General features: G+C 41.7%; 1 protein-coding gene across 1 annotated transcript in view; it reads right to left on the bottom strand.

Annotated features, from left to right (window-relative positions):
• mmp11b (matrix metallopeptidase 11b) overlaps nucleotides 1-17691 on the bottom strand; it is a 58928-nt gene extending 41237 nt beyond the window's left edge. Inside the window, exon 1 of the mRNA XM_063212201.1 lies at nucleotides 17502-17691. Coding sequence (XP_063068271.1) covers nucleotides 17502-17618 — 117 coding nt within the window. The 5' untranslated portion in view covers nucleotides 17619-17691. The remainder of the gene's footprint in view (nucleotides 1-17501) is intronic.
• Between the last annotated feature and the right edge of the window lie 1326 nt (nucleotides 17692-19017).

The following is a 19017-nucleotide window of genomic DNA, read 5'->3' as shown; positions in this document are numbered from 1 at the left end:
ATGCATGCTGTGCTGTGCTGTGCTGTGCTGTGCGAAGACGACGTGTTGTTGACACACTGAACTTGATAGCGTTGCTAAAAGGGAGCCCCGAGGCGGCATCAGGAGGAGAAAATGGTTCACTTGTCACACCGGGACTCTGCATTACAGTATACAATAGGGCTGTAACGATACACTCAACTCACGATTCGGTTTGTATCACGATTCATGACCTACGGTTCGATACACCCCACGATTTCACATTTGCCAACATTATAAACTTTATGAATAAAAACTATGATAGTTTATAGGTAGAATAGGTTATAAGAGTATACTCTCTCTTATACTAAAATTGTAAAAAAAAAAAAAGTGTCTGTGTAATAATGATGATGCTTGGAAGCACTATCACTTCATATCATGTGATAGTTTTCTGGGCTGATGGGTATCAAAACATTAAAAGGGCGTATCACGACACTGCCTCCTTGTATCGCGATACAGTATCGTGACTCTTTGTATCACGATTTCTTGGTTCAATACAATATCGTTACAGCCCTAGTATACAACAATCCTCAGTGTTTTGTTGCTGGGACTTCCCCCACACACCATAGCTCTGTTTTCCAGCTTTGTCTTTCCCCTTTTCCCAATGTCAGCACAAAAAACAGCACCGCGTTTTAAAACCCCGGGATATCCTATCCAGCTTAGGGTTAGGGTTATATATCCAGGGGTTTATTCGCCGCCACAATACAATATTTATTCCATTTGAGCATGACAACCTCTGGATTGTCGTCAAAATGGGTTTGACAATGCCCTGCAGGCAAGTGAGTAGTAACCACAAGGGTTTTGTTGTTCCCTGTTGTCTAATCGACTGGCTGAATGAAAAGGTTAATCTATAGTCTAGACTGCATTAGCGGGGCATGTGGAACGCCGCAAGCAGGTCACTTTCCTTAAATGTAGTGGGTGGACTACTGAATAAGCTTATCAGCTAAGAGGGAATGAAAAAAACAAGTGTACTTCTTTGTCAGTGGTTCTCCCGCTAAAAAAAACACCATTCTAAACTGTCAATCAAGATTCGTTCAGCCTGGTCATGCTATTCAAAATAGTTTAGTTGTAATGTTGTAAAAACTACAAACATTTGACCACTGGAATAGTTTGTTTTAACAGTGTATATTTTTGAACCACTGGGGGGTGGGGAGAGGGATTGACAGAGTTAGAGAGAGAGAGAGAGAGAGAGAGAGAGAGAGAGAGAGAGAGAGAGAGAGAGAGAGAGGAGACGAACAGCTACATCTAAGCTTTAAGTTGGAAGGGTGAAGTGAAAAGGTCTGTCAACACCAGTGGAGTGTTTGCTGAGGAACCAAATCGGCCATCCAACCTCATTTGGTCTCACAGCACATGACAGGCATGCATTTAGGGCTCCACAGACACAAGAAAAAACACATGGGTGTCTCGGGTTCAACAGAGGTCAGGCCAACAGGTCAGACAGAGCCTTGATCACCAGAGATAACAATATCGCACCGCTGTAAAGCAAACATGCTCGCCAGCGTTGCCAGATGTGTCTGACCAAATCCCGCCCAAAAGGTTCTCAAAAATCGCCAAAATGCGCTAAATTCCGTCCAAATTCAACAAATTACATTGACTTCAATGGGCCCAAAACGGCTGGAAAAAAACCCGGCAAATGGCCAATTTTTCCCGTTTTTACCCGCAGACGCCCAATCTGGCAACACTGATGCTCGCTCGTTCCCTCCTACTGAATCACATACCGGTAACTCTGATGCTCTGAAGAACAGATGTTGGAAATCTATGTAGACAATGAGTAATTAATAACGTCATACCAGTGTAGAACTTCTTGAGATTTTTTTGGGGGGGGGTCATTATAGATTTTATCGACAGGAATGTGTGAGTGAGGGAGGGACAGAAAATCATTAGAAGAGAGAGAAGGGGAGGGATGGGATCGAGAAATGTATCTTGGGTCGGACTCGAACCCGGGTCCCCTAGATCAGTGGTTCCCAACCTATGGGTCGGGACCCCCCTTATGGGTCGCCAAAGATCCACAGGGGGTCGCTGAGCCCTCTTGATTTTAAGGGGTTTCGTTTTAAATATATATAGCCCATGTTGAATAAAAGACAAAGCATTTAACTAATAAATGCATAGACGCAACAAATTGTAAGTGCTACATTAAACATTTATTCTATATTTGACCAAAGATGAATTGAGGAATAAAATAACTAAAATAAGTTTTCGCAGGAAACGGAGGGCATCTTGTGACTCCGTCTCGTGCGGGCGCTCACGTGGTTGGGTCACCAAAACTTACAATAGTAAAAACATGGGTCCCTTAAGAAAAAGGTTGGGAACCACTGCCCTAGATTGATGATAAGGCACCTTAGCCTTCTGAAACACAGCACCTCGCCAATGGAGCAGCTTTTGATTGAGATTATTCAAGGAGAGTATGGGGCTGCAACACTTAAATACACTTAAAGTTAAAACACTACAATATGATCCTGACTTTGGCTGAAGCATCATGTTGACCGCAAATTAACTACACCAAAGTGGCACATTATCAACATGAACGACATACCACTTTGCCGTTCCTGAGCATAGGACAACAAAAGTGGAGGTAACCGATTATTTGTCCACCGTCTATGCCCCTCCTTCATCTTCCACCCCCACACCCCCCACCCACCAGCCCTCTGGAGTAAAGTACTCAAACCCTCAAACTCAAACCCCACACACACACACAACCACAGTCCTCTCCAGCATCGCATCCCATGCCCCTCAGACACACAAAATACCCTCATGGAGCCTGTCTGGGACGTTTACTTTTTGGCTACACGTGATGTTTTTTATCTGTGGAAACCCCCCCACCCCTCCCGCTACCCCCCACTGCTTTGAGTCATGGCTGAGACAGCAATTTGCTAAGGACATTTCTCAGACTAATGTCAACTCGGACCAACAGTGGTCAGGTAAACAAAAGCGTTCGAGGGGAGACTTCAGCAATTAGCCTTGTAGAGGTTGTTTTTGTCCTGTCTTCTTGACATATAGCAATGTTTCTCAAACTTTTTCAGACCAAGGAAGGACCACTTTGTCCTGAAATATTTTTTTCAGGATTCACCTGTCAACTGAATTGACGGGCTTGCTCACACTACAACTTCTAGTGTTGCAGCTTCAAGTGATGCAGATTACTTACTTACTTATCACAGTGACAGAACAAGTTTAGATATGTTTTGATTTGCTATAATGATAAAAGTATAGCCAATGCCAGCTTGTCTTGGAAACGCTGATAAATTTGTAGAAATCCCATTGTGGACCACTTGAGGTATCTCGCGGACCACTCTTTGAGGACCACTGAATACTGGAGTGTAGGGCTGTAACGATACACTCAACTCACGATACGGTTTGTATCACGATTCATGACCTACGGTTGGATACACGTCACGATTTCACATTTGCCAACATTATAAACTTTAGGAATAAAAACTATGATAGTTTATAGGTAGAATAAGTTACAAGAGACTACTAAAAATGTAAAAGTTTTTATGTAATAATGATGATGCATGGAAGCACTATCACTTAATATCATGTGGTTGTTTTCTGGGCTGCTGGGTATCAAAACGTTGAAAGGGGGTATCACGATACTGCCTCCTTGTATCGCGATACAGTATCCTGACTCTGTGTATCACGATTTCTCGGTTCGATACAATATCGTTACAGCCCTACTGGAGTGGCCTGAGCACACAACCGAGGAGCACCAAACCTTAAAATTTGTTTTGTCTAGCTTGAAGTGGTGCCATTACCAGGCAACAACACTCTAAACATCATTAAACTCTTATACTCTTAGCGCAGGGCCGATTTTATAACCGTACTGTCTCCAAAATGGTAATGGCTATGTCTTAATCTGTTACTTAAGGCTCTCTGTAATGTCACAGCAATGTTGTTATGATGTAGTTGAGTATTTTCAGCAAATAGTGAATAGGCCCGCCGGCGACCCCATCTGCACTAAGAGGCTACAATATGGCCCCTGTTAAAAATATGATGTTACCAGAATGGCAATGACCAAGTCATAGGGCAATGTATTACTGGTAGTAACATAGTAGTGTAGTGCAATGGTCGTAAAGTCTTTTCAACGACTATTACAGTGTTCCATTGGTGGAACGGTGCACAGTATCAAACTAGACAACAACGAGACAGATCGTACACAACTTGAATATTGAGGACATTAGTGTGAGCTCGTTGGTTTGTCTTTTTAGTTCAGTAAAAAAAAAATCCTAACCGTCAATCATGAGTGCGGGGGAAAAAATGTTTGGACACGTAACATGTTTATTTGGGTACTTCATAAATAACCCAAAGGTCACTTCTAATACCTCAACAGCACCCCACACCTGAGACAGGTCTTTAAACTCATTGCACCGCCCAGTAGTTCCAAAGGCACCCTGCTTTCGTTCCTCCCTCCCCGGTCGGTCCAACAAGGGAGCGGTGAATTGATGTGAGATTTTTACTGCGCGCTGCCTGCCTTTGTGAGAACACGTCTTGTCATCTCGCCGGTAAACGAGCGCACTGCACTGCAGCCGGGGCTCTTGCTCTTGGCTTTGGGGAGTGAACGATAAACATGTCTGAGCTCTTGGCTCCTCGCCGACCCGCTGGGGCTTCCGAGGTTAAGCCCGCCCATGGCAGTCAGAGAGCCCAGGAGGCCTTCACTTATGTCACTCATGCCATTAATCTCGCTCCAACATACCAGAACTGAACCACCACCCATCCCGCCCCCCATCGTCTTTAACATAACACTAGAACCAACCACCTCCCACCCCCCATGGTCTTAAACATAACACTAGCCGCCGCAGTGGCACACTCACTTACACACACATATTCATGCACGCACGCACATGCACACACGCGTGCACACAGGTGTCGGAACTCCCACCACACCCACAGCTGCACACTCCCTTCCACACACCACCCACTATACCACCCGCACCTTTACCCACAAGCACTACATGCCATGTGCGGATAGAAACTCCATCAAACACCCTCCTGCCACACACACACACACTTTTACCCACAAACCACATGCCATGAACAGATGCAATGCAACCCCCCATGCAAAATCACATGCACTTTGATCAGCTGACAACATGTGTAAGACCTACACAATAAATGTTGCACACCCCTAAAGTCAATGTATGTTGTGCTGTATATGTTATTATGTGTGTCCTAAATGTTTAACGTGTTTTGTATAAGTGAAGATCACTTAACTGTGCATCAAATCGACCTTTGGGTACAAATTAAAGTTATCTTATCTCATCAAAAGTGTGCTGTCTTTAGTAGTCCCAATTCATTCACCCCTATTATCCTCACTCTTGAACCACCAGTTCAGCACAGAAGCAAGATACAGAATCATCCATAAGACAGAGAGCTCAAAACTCAAAACTCAACTCCATCTTGAGTTTTGAGACCAGACATACAGCCGTCTCCAAAAGTGTTGTCGCCTATCCATCTGTTTGGAATAACAGCTAATAACCTGACTTTCAATTAATCACTTGGCTTCAGAAGTCACTCATATGAAAGCTACAACCCTCCCGAACGAAAATGTATGTACAAAAATAAATGTCATGCACCAAAGAAAGATTGTCCCTTTAATGATCACAGACAGGGCAGATTTTCACAAGACAAAAGTTGGTAACACTTTCTATGAAGCCCATATCTATAGCGCATTATGAGTGCATTTATAACAAATTATAATGCACATCACAAGTGGGTGATTCTCACGAAACGCGCAACAAAGGTGTTTTGACAACCATTTTTTCAAAATGCTTTTTTGATTGAATTTCTTTTTGAATCAGTTACATCAAAGTGTACAGTTACTAAGCACAATAATATCAACTTACCTGAAAACTATTTAAAACACATTTTTTTACGTTTTATAGGTCCATGTCTGCTGAAATGCTCATTACCGCAATTTTTTTCTTTCATGAAATGTATTAGGAAACTTAATTGTTCTTGCAGTTTTGTTCATTGAATATTGATAGTTGTACTAGGGGCTACATAAAACACTCAAAAAAGTTTTTTTCCTTATTATTGTAGTTTAAGAATTTTACCATTTTACCTCATTACCGCAATAGGATCATTTGTTTTCCTCTTTAATTTTAGAATACATCCGTGAAAACCTACAATTTCGGTCTGAAAATATACTGAAGTGAAAGAAACATGAAAGGTACTGTGTTCATAAAAAATATATGTGAATAGAGTTTTCCTTTAGTACTTTTTTTTTACAATTAAGTGCTCATTTCGGTAATGAGGGATATGTTTCGGTAATGAGAATGAGTTTTCGGTAATGAGAATAAGGAGAAATAAATTGAACTGAAGCCAAATATTAGTAAATTATGTGATTTGTTATTATTATTAGCACAACGACAGAGCCTCCAGGGCAGAACTAATCAAATGACACCTAATAAGATGATAAATATATTCTATATAAACCATTCATTAAGCTACTGAAGGATATTGGGATTCAAGACTTAACCCAGCCAAAGACCATAAAAGACCATAGGTTAGGTGTGGGGAACCTGTCTCGAGGGCCGTTTTGTGGCCCTTACGGCCGTTTAATCAGGCCCCCGATATAAATTTAAATGTTATGCAGCCTCAAGTGAAATATTACATATTTTGTAAAGGAATTTATAAAATACATTTGCAATACAATTGAGTTATATTCAGTGGAACTAGAGAAGGTGGGTCTGTTTTAAAGGTGTCTGACTTCAATATAGGCCTAAAGTGCAGGAGGAAATCCTGGTTTGTGTTCTTAGTACGGCTCTCTGAGAACTTTTACGGCCCTCAGATGAATTTGAAGAGGCCCCTTGAATGAAAAAGGTTCCCCACCCCTCCAGTAGGCACCAAAGTAACATCATAGTATAAGGGGTGAAGGCCAAGGGGTGCACTCTGAAGTTAAAGTTAGTCCATCATCAAAACACCGGAGGGTAGCCACCTGATGACCCCAATGAAGCGCATACATCCCACTCCTCATCCCCACCCTGAATATGACACAACTCACCACTGATCTCTCCAGCCAAAAATCTATAGTGGACCAGAAATCTAAATCTGTTATGAGAAGGGAAATCATGTCGCAGTGCGAACAGGAGATGACTAAAGTAGCTTGTATGGTATGTGGGTTCGGTACACCTCCATTTTCGGTACAGTATCACCATAATACTGTCCGGACCAAAGCCGGAATTCACTATGAACGTTATGTGTTATGAAATATCACTGAACACCTCTAACTGCTTGAGTTGCACATTGCACATCAATGGCAGTCATAGGTTAGGGCAGTGTTTCCCAACCTTTTCTGACTCGCGTACCCCCTAAGCCTTTTTGTTGTACCATGAGTACCCCCTATCCCATGCTCTCTATTAGGGCTGGGTTCAAAAGATCGAATCGCGATCCAATATCGATTCACGTTCGAAAAGTGTGATATCGATTCACAACTTTGTGGATCGTTTTTTTGCCGATGATTATAGGTGCTATTTTCTCAACCACATTCTGTAGCTTTCTTCCACATTCATGATGTCTACATGCACAAATACACACAGCCTGTTCAAGTAAATAATGCCAGTTTTCCCACCTATCTCTCTCATACCAAGTATCCCACTTCTGTCTCTCATACCAAGGTATTTCATGTTTGTGTGGGTATCAAAGGTTGAGATATTTAGGTTTTTATAGGCGGTCTTAGAATTTTAGTCATAAATGGGTTAAAGTGACAACCCAGCAATACAGAAAATCGATATTGAATCGAATCTAATCGGATCGTGCATCGAATTGGATTGTGAACTTCTGGATCGGAATCGAATCGATCCAGGAAATTTGGATCGATTCCCAGCCCTACTCTCTATATATTCCTTCATCCCAGTATGACTATACTCTATTCAAATGTCGTTATCACATTTTTCCGCGTACCCCCTGAGGTGTGCTCGCGTACCCCTAGTGGTACACGTACCCCTGGTTGGGAAACACTGGGTTAGGGCATCAGACTCCCGATTCCCGACCCGCCAGGTTGGTGGAGGGAGTAATTAACCAGTGATCTCCGCCATCCTCCTCCATGACTGAGGTACCCTGAGCATGGTGCTCCCATTTGGGCGCTATTGGGGATGAGGCATAAATGCGGGTGAGGCATGAATGCCATTCTGTTGTGTGCAGTGTGCAGTGTTCATGTGTGTGCTGTGGAGTGCTGGATCACAATGCCAATGGGAGTTGTAGTTTCCCAAGTGGCCTTTCACTTCATTCACATTTTTGAAAAAGAAAAAAAAATGTTTTTCAGGACAATATCAGACATGCCCATAATTAGTATAGGGTGCATGAAACACAAAATTAAAACGTTGCAAAATCCTGCTCTTCTCTTGCAGTATTGTTCCTTTGCACTACCTTAACTTCCTTGTCATTTTCTAGCATGTTTGATACTTGTCAAAGGGTGGCACAATAGACTTGGAATTTTGAATTGCTGTGAATGTGAATGGGCATTTTCAGCTAGGCCCTATATCAGTGCAAAGTGCATTTTGAGGCTGTTTTGATCCAGTTGCCTTTCCACTTACCCAGGACATCAAGAACCCACAGCATAACTAAAAGACTAAAAAAGGTACATGGGTGTTTGAGCATGGCTAAAGGATCAGAGTATGGGGGCTGAAACCTTGCTAAAGGCTGCAAACAACATGCATGAGGAATTTCTAATTTGGGAAAGTGTAAAGGCAACTAGAGCATTGCTCTAAATAATTCTTCTTACTAGTTTTGATTGAAATATTCTAAAAACTACTTCTCACTGAATTCGCTATAAAGGCCTATTCACTGCTATTTCAAATGCCAAGCCTTTTGTGCCACCCTTTAACAATGATCAAATTGGATCCAAAACAAAGATTTTGGAAGGAAGTCAAGTTAGTAAAAAAAGATAAATACTCAAACCCACTACAATTGAGGGTATGACAACCAAACACAGGAAGCAAAAAAATCTGTCAATTTCTGGAAAATCGACTCACTTGAAGTGAGTCGATTTTGTCTCCAAACTTGTTCCCTTTTTGCCATCTACGCAATCTGACAACTTCACTGCGAGTGCTGGCTTCATTGTTTGCAATTGCCTTGGCATTGGGTGACATCACCAGGCAGTTCGATTATTTTTTTGCATCAAAAGACCACATTTCGAGGGTGGAAACAGCCAGAATATTGATTCATGGGTTGGCATATGAGCAAGAATTAAGTTGTGACTTGCTACTCTCAATGAACTCTCACAACAGGGTTTCTGGCCCATAGTCGATTATTGTTCTTCCAAGGCTGGGAAAAAATGTAAATGTCACCACAACATTAGCCAGAAAGGATGAGAACAGAAAAATGGTCTATGAACAAGACCTGTATGACCACTCAATTTAGCCTATGCAATGTATAGGGAGATGATCACCTTTACAGACAACCCCCATTAGATGAAGGAGCTATTGCAGATGTTAGGCATTTACTTTTGCTTTGTTTACTTACAATATTGTATATCGAATATCGATTCAATACAATTGCATATTTCAACCTGAAATGGATGCAATTTCACTTCACACTTTCATCAAGTCCTTTAACTATAATTAAGTGACATAGTGACAATATTTATACTGCAAAAATATAATTTGTATTTAAGGTTGCAGTTGCATGTTTAAAAATGTAAATGAATAAAAAGTGAAATACATATATGTCATGATAATATATTCTAAATGTAAATCACCATAGAGTCTCATTACCAAAATTGACAATCCTCATTACCGAAAGGTACTTAAAACATTGCGGTAATGAGAATGTGTATTGCGGTAATGAGATGGCTCAGCACAATAATGCTAACTGTAACTTCAGTAATTATGACATAGCTAATTCATGACCATTGTTGAATTCTGAAAATGAATACCCTATTACCAAGCAAGTTTAAAATGAAAAAATCTTATTTATTTTGAAATATTGACTAATTTCGGTAATGAGAACCACTTTTGTCGTATTTGCATATTTTTGAGACAAATTGTGACATTTTACAGGCACAAACAATAAGGCTGACTAATCATGTAGCCATCTTGAATCTCCTGTTAGTACAGATGAATTGTAGGTAGTTTCAGCTCATATTGAAATTCTGATGGCTTTTAATTGTAGTTCTGAAATATATTGCGGTAATGAGAAGAAAAACTTGGGGACACGATCTTTTCTTGAAATATTCATGAGTGTTCATTATTTAAATTGCCAACAAGGAACACTTAATGAAACTTCGGACATAGACGAACGCTCTTGTAGTGTCATTTACGTATTTTTAACATTTTTATTATGTTTTACCCTAATTCAAAGACCAGAAATTTTGTTCGGGACACATTTCGGTAATGAGAATTTGCCTATAAAATGCATAAAAAGTGGAAAATAAAAATAATATTTTTTAAAATGAACTAGTGTGCCAGAAGCTACACGTCTTGCTCTACAGTAATGTATATTATCAAAAGAATACCTGTCATATTTAACCATTAAAACCTCATTGCCATTGTTTTTTTTAGCTTCGTGAGAATCACCCAATTGCAATTACTTACAAAGCATTACGACTACACCCATTACGTTTCATGATGTGTTATGTTAACAGTAACGAATAACCATGAATCTAGCTTATAATTAGGGCTGGATATCGCAGCCATGTTCCTGTATCGATTCGATTTCGATTTATAGGGCTTTGAATCGATTAATCACGATTCAATTCGATTCGATTCATTCGATTCATTCGATTTCCCCCAAAATATGCTGTTGCCTATTTTTATATCAAAATGTCAAAGGGCTGTGACTTTACAGTGTCAACAGACTGTAATAAGTAGGCCTATTCCTAATTGACTAATATCTATTGGGTATTTTCTGTAGACCTAAATTGAACAAAAAGAACAAAAAGAAAAAGAACCAAAAAAATCGATTTTGTGCCTTGTGAATCGATTATGTGAATTTTAAATTATATTGATCGATTATCGATTGAATCGATTATTTTACCCAGCCCTAATTATAATGCTTTATAAATCCAAGGGTGTTATGAGTGCTCGTGACTGGATATAAACTACAGGCTGCCTGATGGGGCTTATAGTACATTACGATGCATTATAGATGTGTATTATACAGTGCATTATAGATGCATCCATATGAACTTCACTTTACTTAGAGCACACATTGACCACTTATGATCTCACATGAAGCATTATAGCATCTTATGAGCCCTTATGACAGTTTATCATCCAGGTCTGTGCATAGAGGGGTATAGGTGCTCATAATATACTATAAGCCCCATCAGGCAGCCTGTAGTTTATAGTCAGTCTTGAGCACTCATGACACCCTTGGATTTATAATGCATTATAAGCTAGATTCACGGTTATTCATAACTGTTAATATAAAGCATCATGAAGCATTATGGCTGTAGTCATAATATGTTATAAGTAATTATAATGGGCGTTATAATTTGTTATGAATGCGCTTATAATGTGGGCTTTAAGTAAAGTGTTACCCAAAAGTTTTGTCGCCTATCGAACATAATGTGAAAATGAGTAGATAAATCACTTCAAAACACTTCAAATACGCAGATCGGGTGTCATACTTAATCACTGAATCACTCTCACATCTTAAAAAAATCAACTTTGGCCTTAGGTGTATGTTTAGGGTCATTGTAATCATGGAAAGCAACACAATGAAAAACAATGAAGGCAAAATGTAGGCGACAAAACTTTTGGAGACGGCTGTAGAGACATAGGGAGTGGAGCAATATCTTCCCGTTGATCTGATTGCTAATGAGTTATGCCTATTTAATTCAAACATCATCAATCACTCCCCCCTGCACGTCGCCAGGACATTTATTATGTAATGACAACAACATCAGCTATGACCAGGGCCGCTGACAGCTTTTGCTGGGCCCAGGACAAAGTCATCTGAAAGGGCCTCCTACTATCCCATGCATACAATGTAATAGGGACCCAATTCTGGGGCACGTATCTCCCTGGGCCCGGGACAACATTCCCCTTTGTATCCCCCCCCTGTCGGCGGGCCTGGCTATAACAACAACAATACAATGACATCTTCAGCAACTACAAGTAAAACACACTACTGTACAATGACCAAAACTATGCACGTGCACATTATTTGATGCATTTTGAAGCCACTGTTCACTCATATAGTACTATTAATAACACAAAATATATTCTGCTTTGATTAGGTCAAAAAAAGATGATCAGGCTCTAACACCTTCCTGTTTCAATGTAAGTCACTTGATGTGTTCTCAAGGAGCTGAAATACTCTGCATCACCGCACAAATACACCTAACGCGACAAGAGCGAGGTGAGCGACAGAAGTAATTGACTTTGTATTGAGTCGCGCGACAAAAGCAATTCCGGAGACTAGAGGCAATTTGCGCGACGAGAGCAACAGTTTGAAGTTGAAATCCTTTCAACTTTCTATGACGCGGTTCAGCTATCTTTCTCAACATTTGACTAATCTCTTCCTCTCTATGCGTCTCAAAGCTGACTTAAGCTTATCTCTCCATGGCTTTGACAGAAAAGGTTTACTTCTGACACATGGAGAAATGGATGATGCAATATGTACGTATATGTATATTACAAATAAATATCCTTCAATTCTTAAATACTCATTTATACCTGCTGTTAATGACTGTTCCACAATGTGTTGCACACCACGTTCTTGAACCTATGATAAATCTCCTACACAAATCAAGACCGTTGAGATTTACACTTTGAGGGATCCAGATAATCACTGGCCTTGTGGTTATGTCTTGTCAGAAGAGAACCTCGCTGACAGACCACAGTTGTTGAGACTACAGTATATTGCTATTAAATCAAGGAAAGGCAGGTGAGGACGTCTTCAGACTGTATTTGAACCTTATACAGTAGTACTTAGAGATAATTGGAGAATGGTATGTAATATCTTTGACATGCTAAGCGTTGCGTCACCTGAAAATTACCACCATGTCAACAGAATCTATTGCTTAGCTCAATGTGCTGATGCCAAGATAACTACGTAATCAACAAAGGCATGGTTCAGTGCTTTGACTGTCTTTCGCAATTAACTCTCTTTGTCCGATAATGTAAGCCACCAAATTTGTCATTTTAACTCCTTAAGACACGCCATTATAAATGAGCTGTTACCAGAATGGCAATGACTAAGTCGTAATGTATTACTAAAGGCACTGTGCACTGTCATAGTAGTGTAGTACTATAGTAGTTAACTTTCAATGTCCATTACAGCGTGCCACAGGAGGTACGGCGTGCATTAAGGGGCTACAGGACTCCAAAAGTAACAACAGCCCCAGTTGCGACCCCACTCCGCCATTCCCTACAGTATTCATCTCATCCCATGAAGCTGTCAATGAAGCACAAAGTAATGACAAGTGATAAGAGTTAACCTCTCTCCCAGCTGATAAAATGTGTGGCCCACACTTATGATAAAGGCTGAAAAGCTCAGCCGGGGAAATTTGTCTTTGGGTAAATATTTACTCACAAAACCTTGATAGATTTCCAGAGCACCCAGGGAGCTGTGGACACAAAAACACAGCTGGGGTGGATTTCTCAAAACCAAAGTAGCTAATGTAGTAAGCAACTTTGTTGTTTTCAATGCATTTTCCCATTGGCAACTACCGAAGTTGCTAACAGGCTAACAACTTCCCTTTTGAGAAATGCACCCCTGATTACCCAGAATCGAGAAATGAGGACCGTGGGAAGGGGAAGAGCACCAAATGATGGCACATCATGATAGCAGAGATGGGTAGAGATGCACGATCTCCTGGGCCAACAAGACCTCCAAGTTATTACTGCGGGCTTGCCTCGGTATAGCAGTTATTTAGGGACAAATTTCTATCCCTAATTAGGGGCTTTCCTGTTTTCACGCTCATGCCCTCGAGTCAATTGCAGCGCGCCAGTCAGCAAAAAACGCTGAAATTACAATGTTGTTGACACAAAGGTGGTGATGTCAGCGACTTTATTTCTGGCCGTATCTGGGGTTCAACAAGCATGAAAGAGATTTAGCCAACACAGCTGTTATCGATATATCCCTCTTCTTAAGATGCCAACATTTAACACCTGGGCAAGGTATGTTTTTCAAAGATACTTGACTATCTGTTTTTGTGATATTAGCAGAAGCATGAGACAGTTCTTCAGATAAAAACCTCCACATCTAAGCCGGATAAGCTTGACGTCTTACCTAAGCAAGCAGCACACTTTTTGATCGGCTCACTGAAGTTTTAAAAGCGTAAAGCTATCATCTCTGTGAAAAACGATAGCATAAGAATGCAGACTTTTCCCTTAGCACCTCTCTCTTTTTCTCCCCCTCTCTCTCTCTCTCTCTCTCTCTCTCTCTCTCTCTCTCTGGTGAATTAAAGCACTCCCAGAGCTGGGCTACAATTATCCACACAGGTAAGTGCATGTTTGGATATCGCTGATCACCTGAATATAGCCAGGGCCTCATCTCCGTAAGCTCCCCCAAACACCTCTCACACACTTTTCGGTTTTCACACAGCAACTGAAATGCGTCCTTGTGCAGTTTGTGTGTGACTGACAAATATAATATTATTATTATAATGTAATATGATCTTGTATGTGTGCTACTTGTCATATTTGGGTGCCGAAGAATCTATATGAACTCTAGAAGTCTAAGTTTCCATCAAAACATTATTTAACTGTTTATGTCCGTTGTTTGTTTGTGAACTGTTATAGTTAGTGGGCTGCAGAGTTTTGAGGGTTTTTTCAGCTTCATGGCTTTGGGGCCATCACTCTAGCTGTACTTATACAAAGACCCCCGAAGGCAAGTAAAGCAGGTTCTCATTAGAGGGTGGAACCAAAGACATTTCATTTTCCTCTTCTTCTATTCTCTCTGGTAAAACTTTCATCCATTACCAAAGTGACATGAGTCTTTCCAGCCTTCCCTTTATCCAGTAGAACAATGGTCTTTTTGGACTTTTATGAAGCAATTGATATGGAAAAATTGAACATGTTAAAGTCTTCATCATCTCACACATCTGCACAGAGATCTTTCTGTTTTTATATTGCATTGAGATTTAGTGCTGTGCTCAGTATTTTTTTTCTACTTTGGAGCATTGAACATGAATTGTCCAGGCTGCTACATGACATATGATATTTAACATCACACACCAAGATGCCTCCTATTTAAAGTTCATAACTGTCAAGCAATCCACAGCTGTGCCATTTCAGAAAGGCCCACGCTTTTGGTAGAATTTGTGGAAGCCGTCAATCCAGAATCATCTTGGAGTTTGTTTGTTTTTTAAAAGAGAAGAAAAAGAAGAAAAGAAAGCGGTTCTGCGTTTTTTCATGGAAGCCCATGAACGGCACTATAGCTACCTTGTGCTTTACATTTGCCTTGTGTCAGCAGATAGGGAGGGTTTGTCGTCCCGCCTCACATGCCAAGATGACTTGCCCCGTCCTGCATAATCTCCCCCCTTTTGTGCTTTGTCAACACCAGGGAACAAATTGACTGCTTGCAGGTCCCATAGGCTTAGCTTTAGACTGATGAACCTCAGAATCAAACTCCCATCAAAAAAGCAGTCTCTGCTTCTTCTCTGGGGTGTATTTGTCTAGGGATGTTGTTTCTTTTTTTGTTGCTGTTGGTGTACTGTTGACTGCAAGTTCAGAGTTTGGTAGTTCAAGTTTTTTAGAGGGTTTTCTTTTTTTTGTTCCTCAAGTCTACTCAGCAGTTTTCTGAGGCGACACTATCCAGCTGTGAGCTCATTTCTCATCCCTTCACTGTGAGAGCGACCTTTTGTTCTCTCACTCATTCTGTCTTCAAATAAAAAGCACATGTTTAATACCTCCACAGAGTAGAAGAAATATCACAGGAAACTCAGTGGACCATGTTTCACAGTCATTGGGAGAGAACACCTTCTTTCTTTCTTTCCTTCTTCTTCTTCTTCTTCTTTCTTGCTCCTGGTCACGTTTCCCAAAGCCACTCGCTTATTCTTTGGCACACAGAGCGAGTCCTCCTAACTCATGCTGTCTCGCTCTCTCTTATTTACTTATCGGAAGGAAGCGCAATACTAGATTCCCACTCCTACTTGCTTCGTGTGGTGATACAACGTTCCCCAGCTCCTTAACTGGAGTTAGCAGAGAGTCTCTCTCTCTCTCTCTCTCCATTAAACAATCTCTGTGCCCCCTCTCTCCTCCCCCCTTTCTTTCTGGCTCTCTCCTCTACACTGATGTTGCTGAGTAGAATTCTGGGTGAAATGATAAAAAAGGCAGCACACAGACCGACTGCCAGACTGACCGATCGTGCTGTGGGGAAACAGCCACAGCTTTGCCCACATGCTTCCTGACGCCTATTCATGTCTCAGTGCTCAATGCGCTTAAGGACTCCTTTGTCCAGAGGCTGAGTCAAACATAATGCAGCTGGTCTGAAAAAAAAACCTGGGGGGGGGGGGAATTGAAGGTGAAGCGGCTGACTTACCACAGTGTGGAGGATGCTAGTCTACACAGTTAAAAATGTGGTGTTAATTCAACAATTAAAAGGAAAGTTGATTCAACATCTTCTCGAGTGTAAGTTATTTGGTCCCTAAGTGTTGAATTAACATTGTTTTTTTACTGTGTTAAAGACTTCAGGGGCATTGCCACCTGATTTTTTTTTAACAAAAAGAAAGGTTGTTGCCCTGACCCACTGACCTATTACCTTGCAAACGTGCAGCGCTCACAGGCACTATGAGCCCTGTGTGAACCTCGGGACGCCACCTGATCACACAGCTGTGCGAGATGCTGCCTGGACAGCTGCAAGGGACCATAGACTCACTTTCAACACACTCTTCTGCATTTCAGTGGCCAACATCCCCACCACCACCACCCCAGCATCTAACATCCCACTTTCATGCAGTAGCCTAGTGGTGTGTTGTTGGGCCACTGACACACTGATTCATCCTTTTACATCAGTGTCAAAGTCATACTTTTTGGTTGGTTTAGCCTACATTGTGTTGTTTTTGTTCACTGGTTGTTATTATCATGTATTGCATTATGTAGGCTATGTGTCAGTCATGCTGAGGCAAATTAAATATTTTCTATAATCGGGAGGAAACTGAGGAACGAGATAAGCTACTGTGAGGTAGAGAAAATACATTCTTTTCTTGCTTTTGACTCTTGTTCAAGTGCACAGTCAAAGTCACAAAAGTCAACATCTGTCAAAAAAAGAGCAAAAGTGTTCCACAAAAAGATCATGTGGCGCCTGAGGTGAAATTCCTGAAGAGAATAACTTTTTTGTCCAGTCCACACAAGCCAGGACAATCACTCATACATCTTAACCAAACAATTACATGTGTGCACGTGCTCTCTCAAAACAAATAGCCTACTGGACTGTATAAAACATGCAGGGCCAACTGAAAAGAAGGAGTCTAAACGCGTCTTCATAATTCTTGATTTGATGCCATTTACATAACCCATCGAATAAATCACTTTTTTCACAAGCCGGTCGTTTTCAGGACCATGAAAAGTCGTTGCGTTGACGGCTTTTGTTTTCGTACTCACCGCCGTTGCTTTGTACCTGTAGCTTTCCTTCTCTGGGACCGACACCGGCAGCGAACAAACGTTGTGCAGGAGCTGCAACGCGAGGGCGCAGAGCATCAGTTGGAGCGCGCGCACCATCCTTTGGCTCGTAGCGGATCCGCCGACTGCCGCTGAATGGAACACCTCGCGGGGGCAAGTGACGAAGGCGGGGGGAGAGCTGCAACGGTGAGTGACGGGGCGGTGTCTTCAAGGGGGCTTTTTTTATACTGCCAGGCTTCTCTCAGCTCCATCTTCCAATTACACAGTTTTACGACCGCCTACGTCATCTAGTACATTCCCGCGCCAGGATTTATGTGTCTGGTGCATTGTGATAAACCACGAGCTGAATGAGGGATGATTAAGGAAGGATGCATTAGAGTGTATAACTGTGAGGTAGGCTAAAGGTGGGTATACCATGGCACAACAAATATCACGGGGAAGCCCGGTAGGCTATATGTGGACAAACAGTTCACTGTCCACACCACCACTTAGCCAACTCATTAAACTACACATATGCCTGCCCAGAAGGTAGGTTAGTGAGGTCAACACACACAACTTATTGTTTAGAAATAATAAGACACTATTATTCTGGCGGCAAGATTGACAACCCATGTCAAGAAAGGGAGGACTGGTCAGCTCTCATCATCAGTCCAGTCCACCTGTTCTGCAAGTGGACAGGGAGGAGGCATATTGGAGCTCTATATTTAGCAGTCCGAACGGCAATAATTACTGTCATGCGTCTTGTAAAGGTAATGACTTGTTTGGAAAGTCCGTAAACTAAGATGCTGTCACCAATGTGTGTATCATCACCAGGGATGCCGACAAAGGGGGACAAAGGTGTCAGTTGTCCTGGGCCCAAGGAGAGTGGGGGCCCAGAATTGAGCCTTCATTACATTGTATGTATTAGTTGAGGGGGCCCTTCCCGATGAATTTGTCCTGGGCCCAGCCAAAGCTGTCAGCGGCCCTGATCATCACCACCACTCAGTGAAGTGAAGGCAGTTACCAAACTCCAGCTGTGCTGTCCATGTTTGATACTCTTGAAAAAAAGCAGTGGATAGAACTGTGGTTCTCAACAAATGTCCTCTTGACTTAGTCATAAGACTAATGCCCCCTAGACCTAATCCTAAACCTGACAGCACTCCCACCCCATTTGCTGAGCAACACCCCAACCCCTGTCTACTTCTGAACGCCCCCCGAGGGCTCCCTAACGCCCCCTGAGGGCCTGTAGGGCCCCAGTTGAGAACCACTAGGTTAGAACGTACGGAGATCCATCAGCCGGCCATGACAGTTTGCACTTGGTCGTGTAATAACAAAGCTAAACACATTGTGCTATTGAGAATAACAATGTCAAGTCGACACTCAACGTGTGTCCAGAGAAAATTTGTATCCCTTCCCTCGACACCACCACCACCACCAGCGTTGTGTTGTTCCTTGAGGTTTTATTGTCACGCAATTTTGACGTTCCCAAGACCCTCAAAACATGTTGGCTCGCGCGTTT

Source organism: Engraulis encrasicolus, chromosome 12 (assembly GCF_034702125.1).
Source record: "Engraulis encrasicolus isolate BLACKSEA-1 chromosome 12, IST_EnEncr_1.0, whole genome shotgun sequence".
NCBI classification, from domain to species: domain Eukaryota; kingdom Metazoa; phylum Chordata; class Actinopteri; order Clupeiformes; family Engraulidae; genus Engraulis; species Engraulis encrasicolus.
The sequence above is the reverse complement of the archived record's forward strand: the minus strand, read 5'-3'. Positions and strand labels throughout refer to the sequence as shown.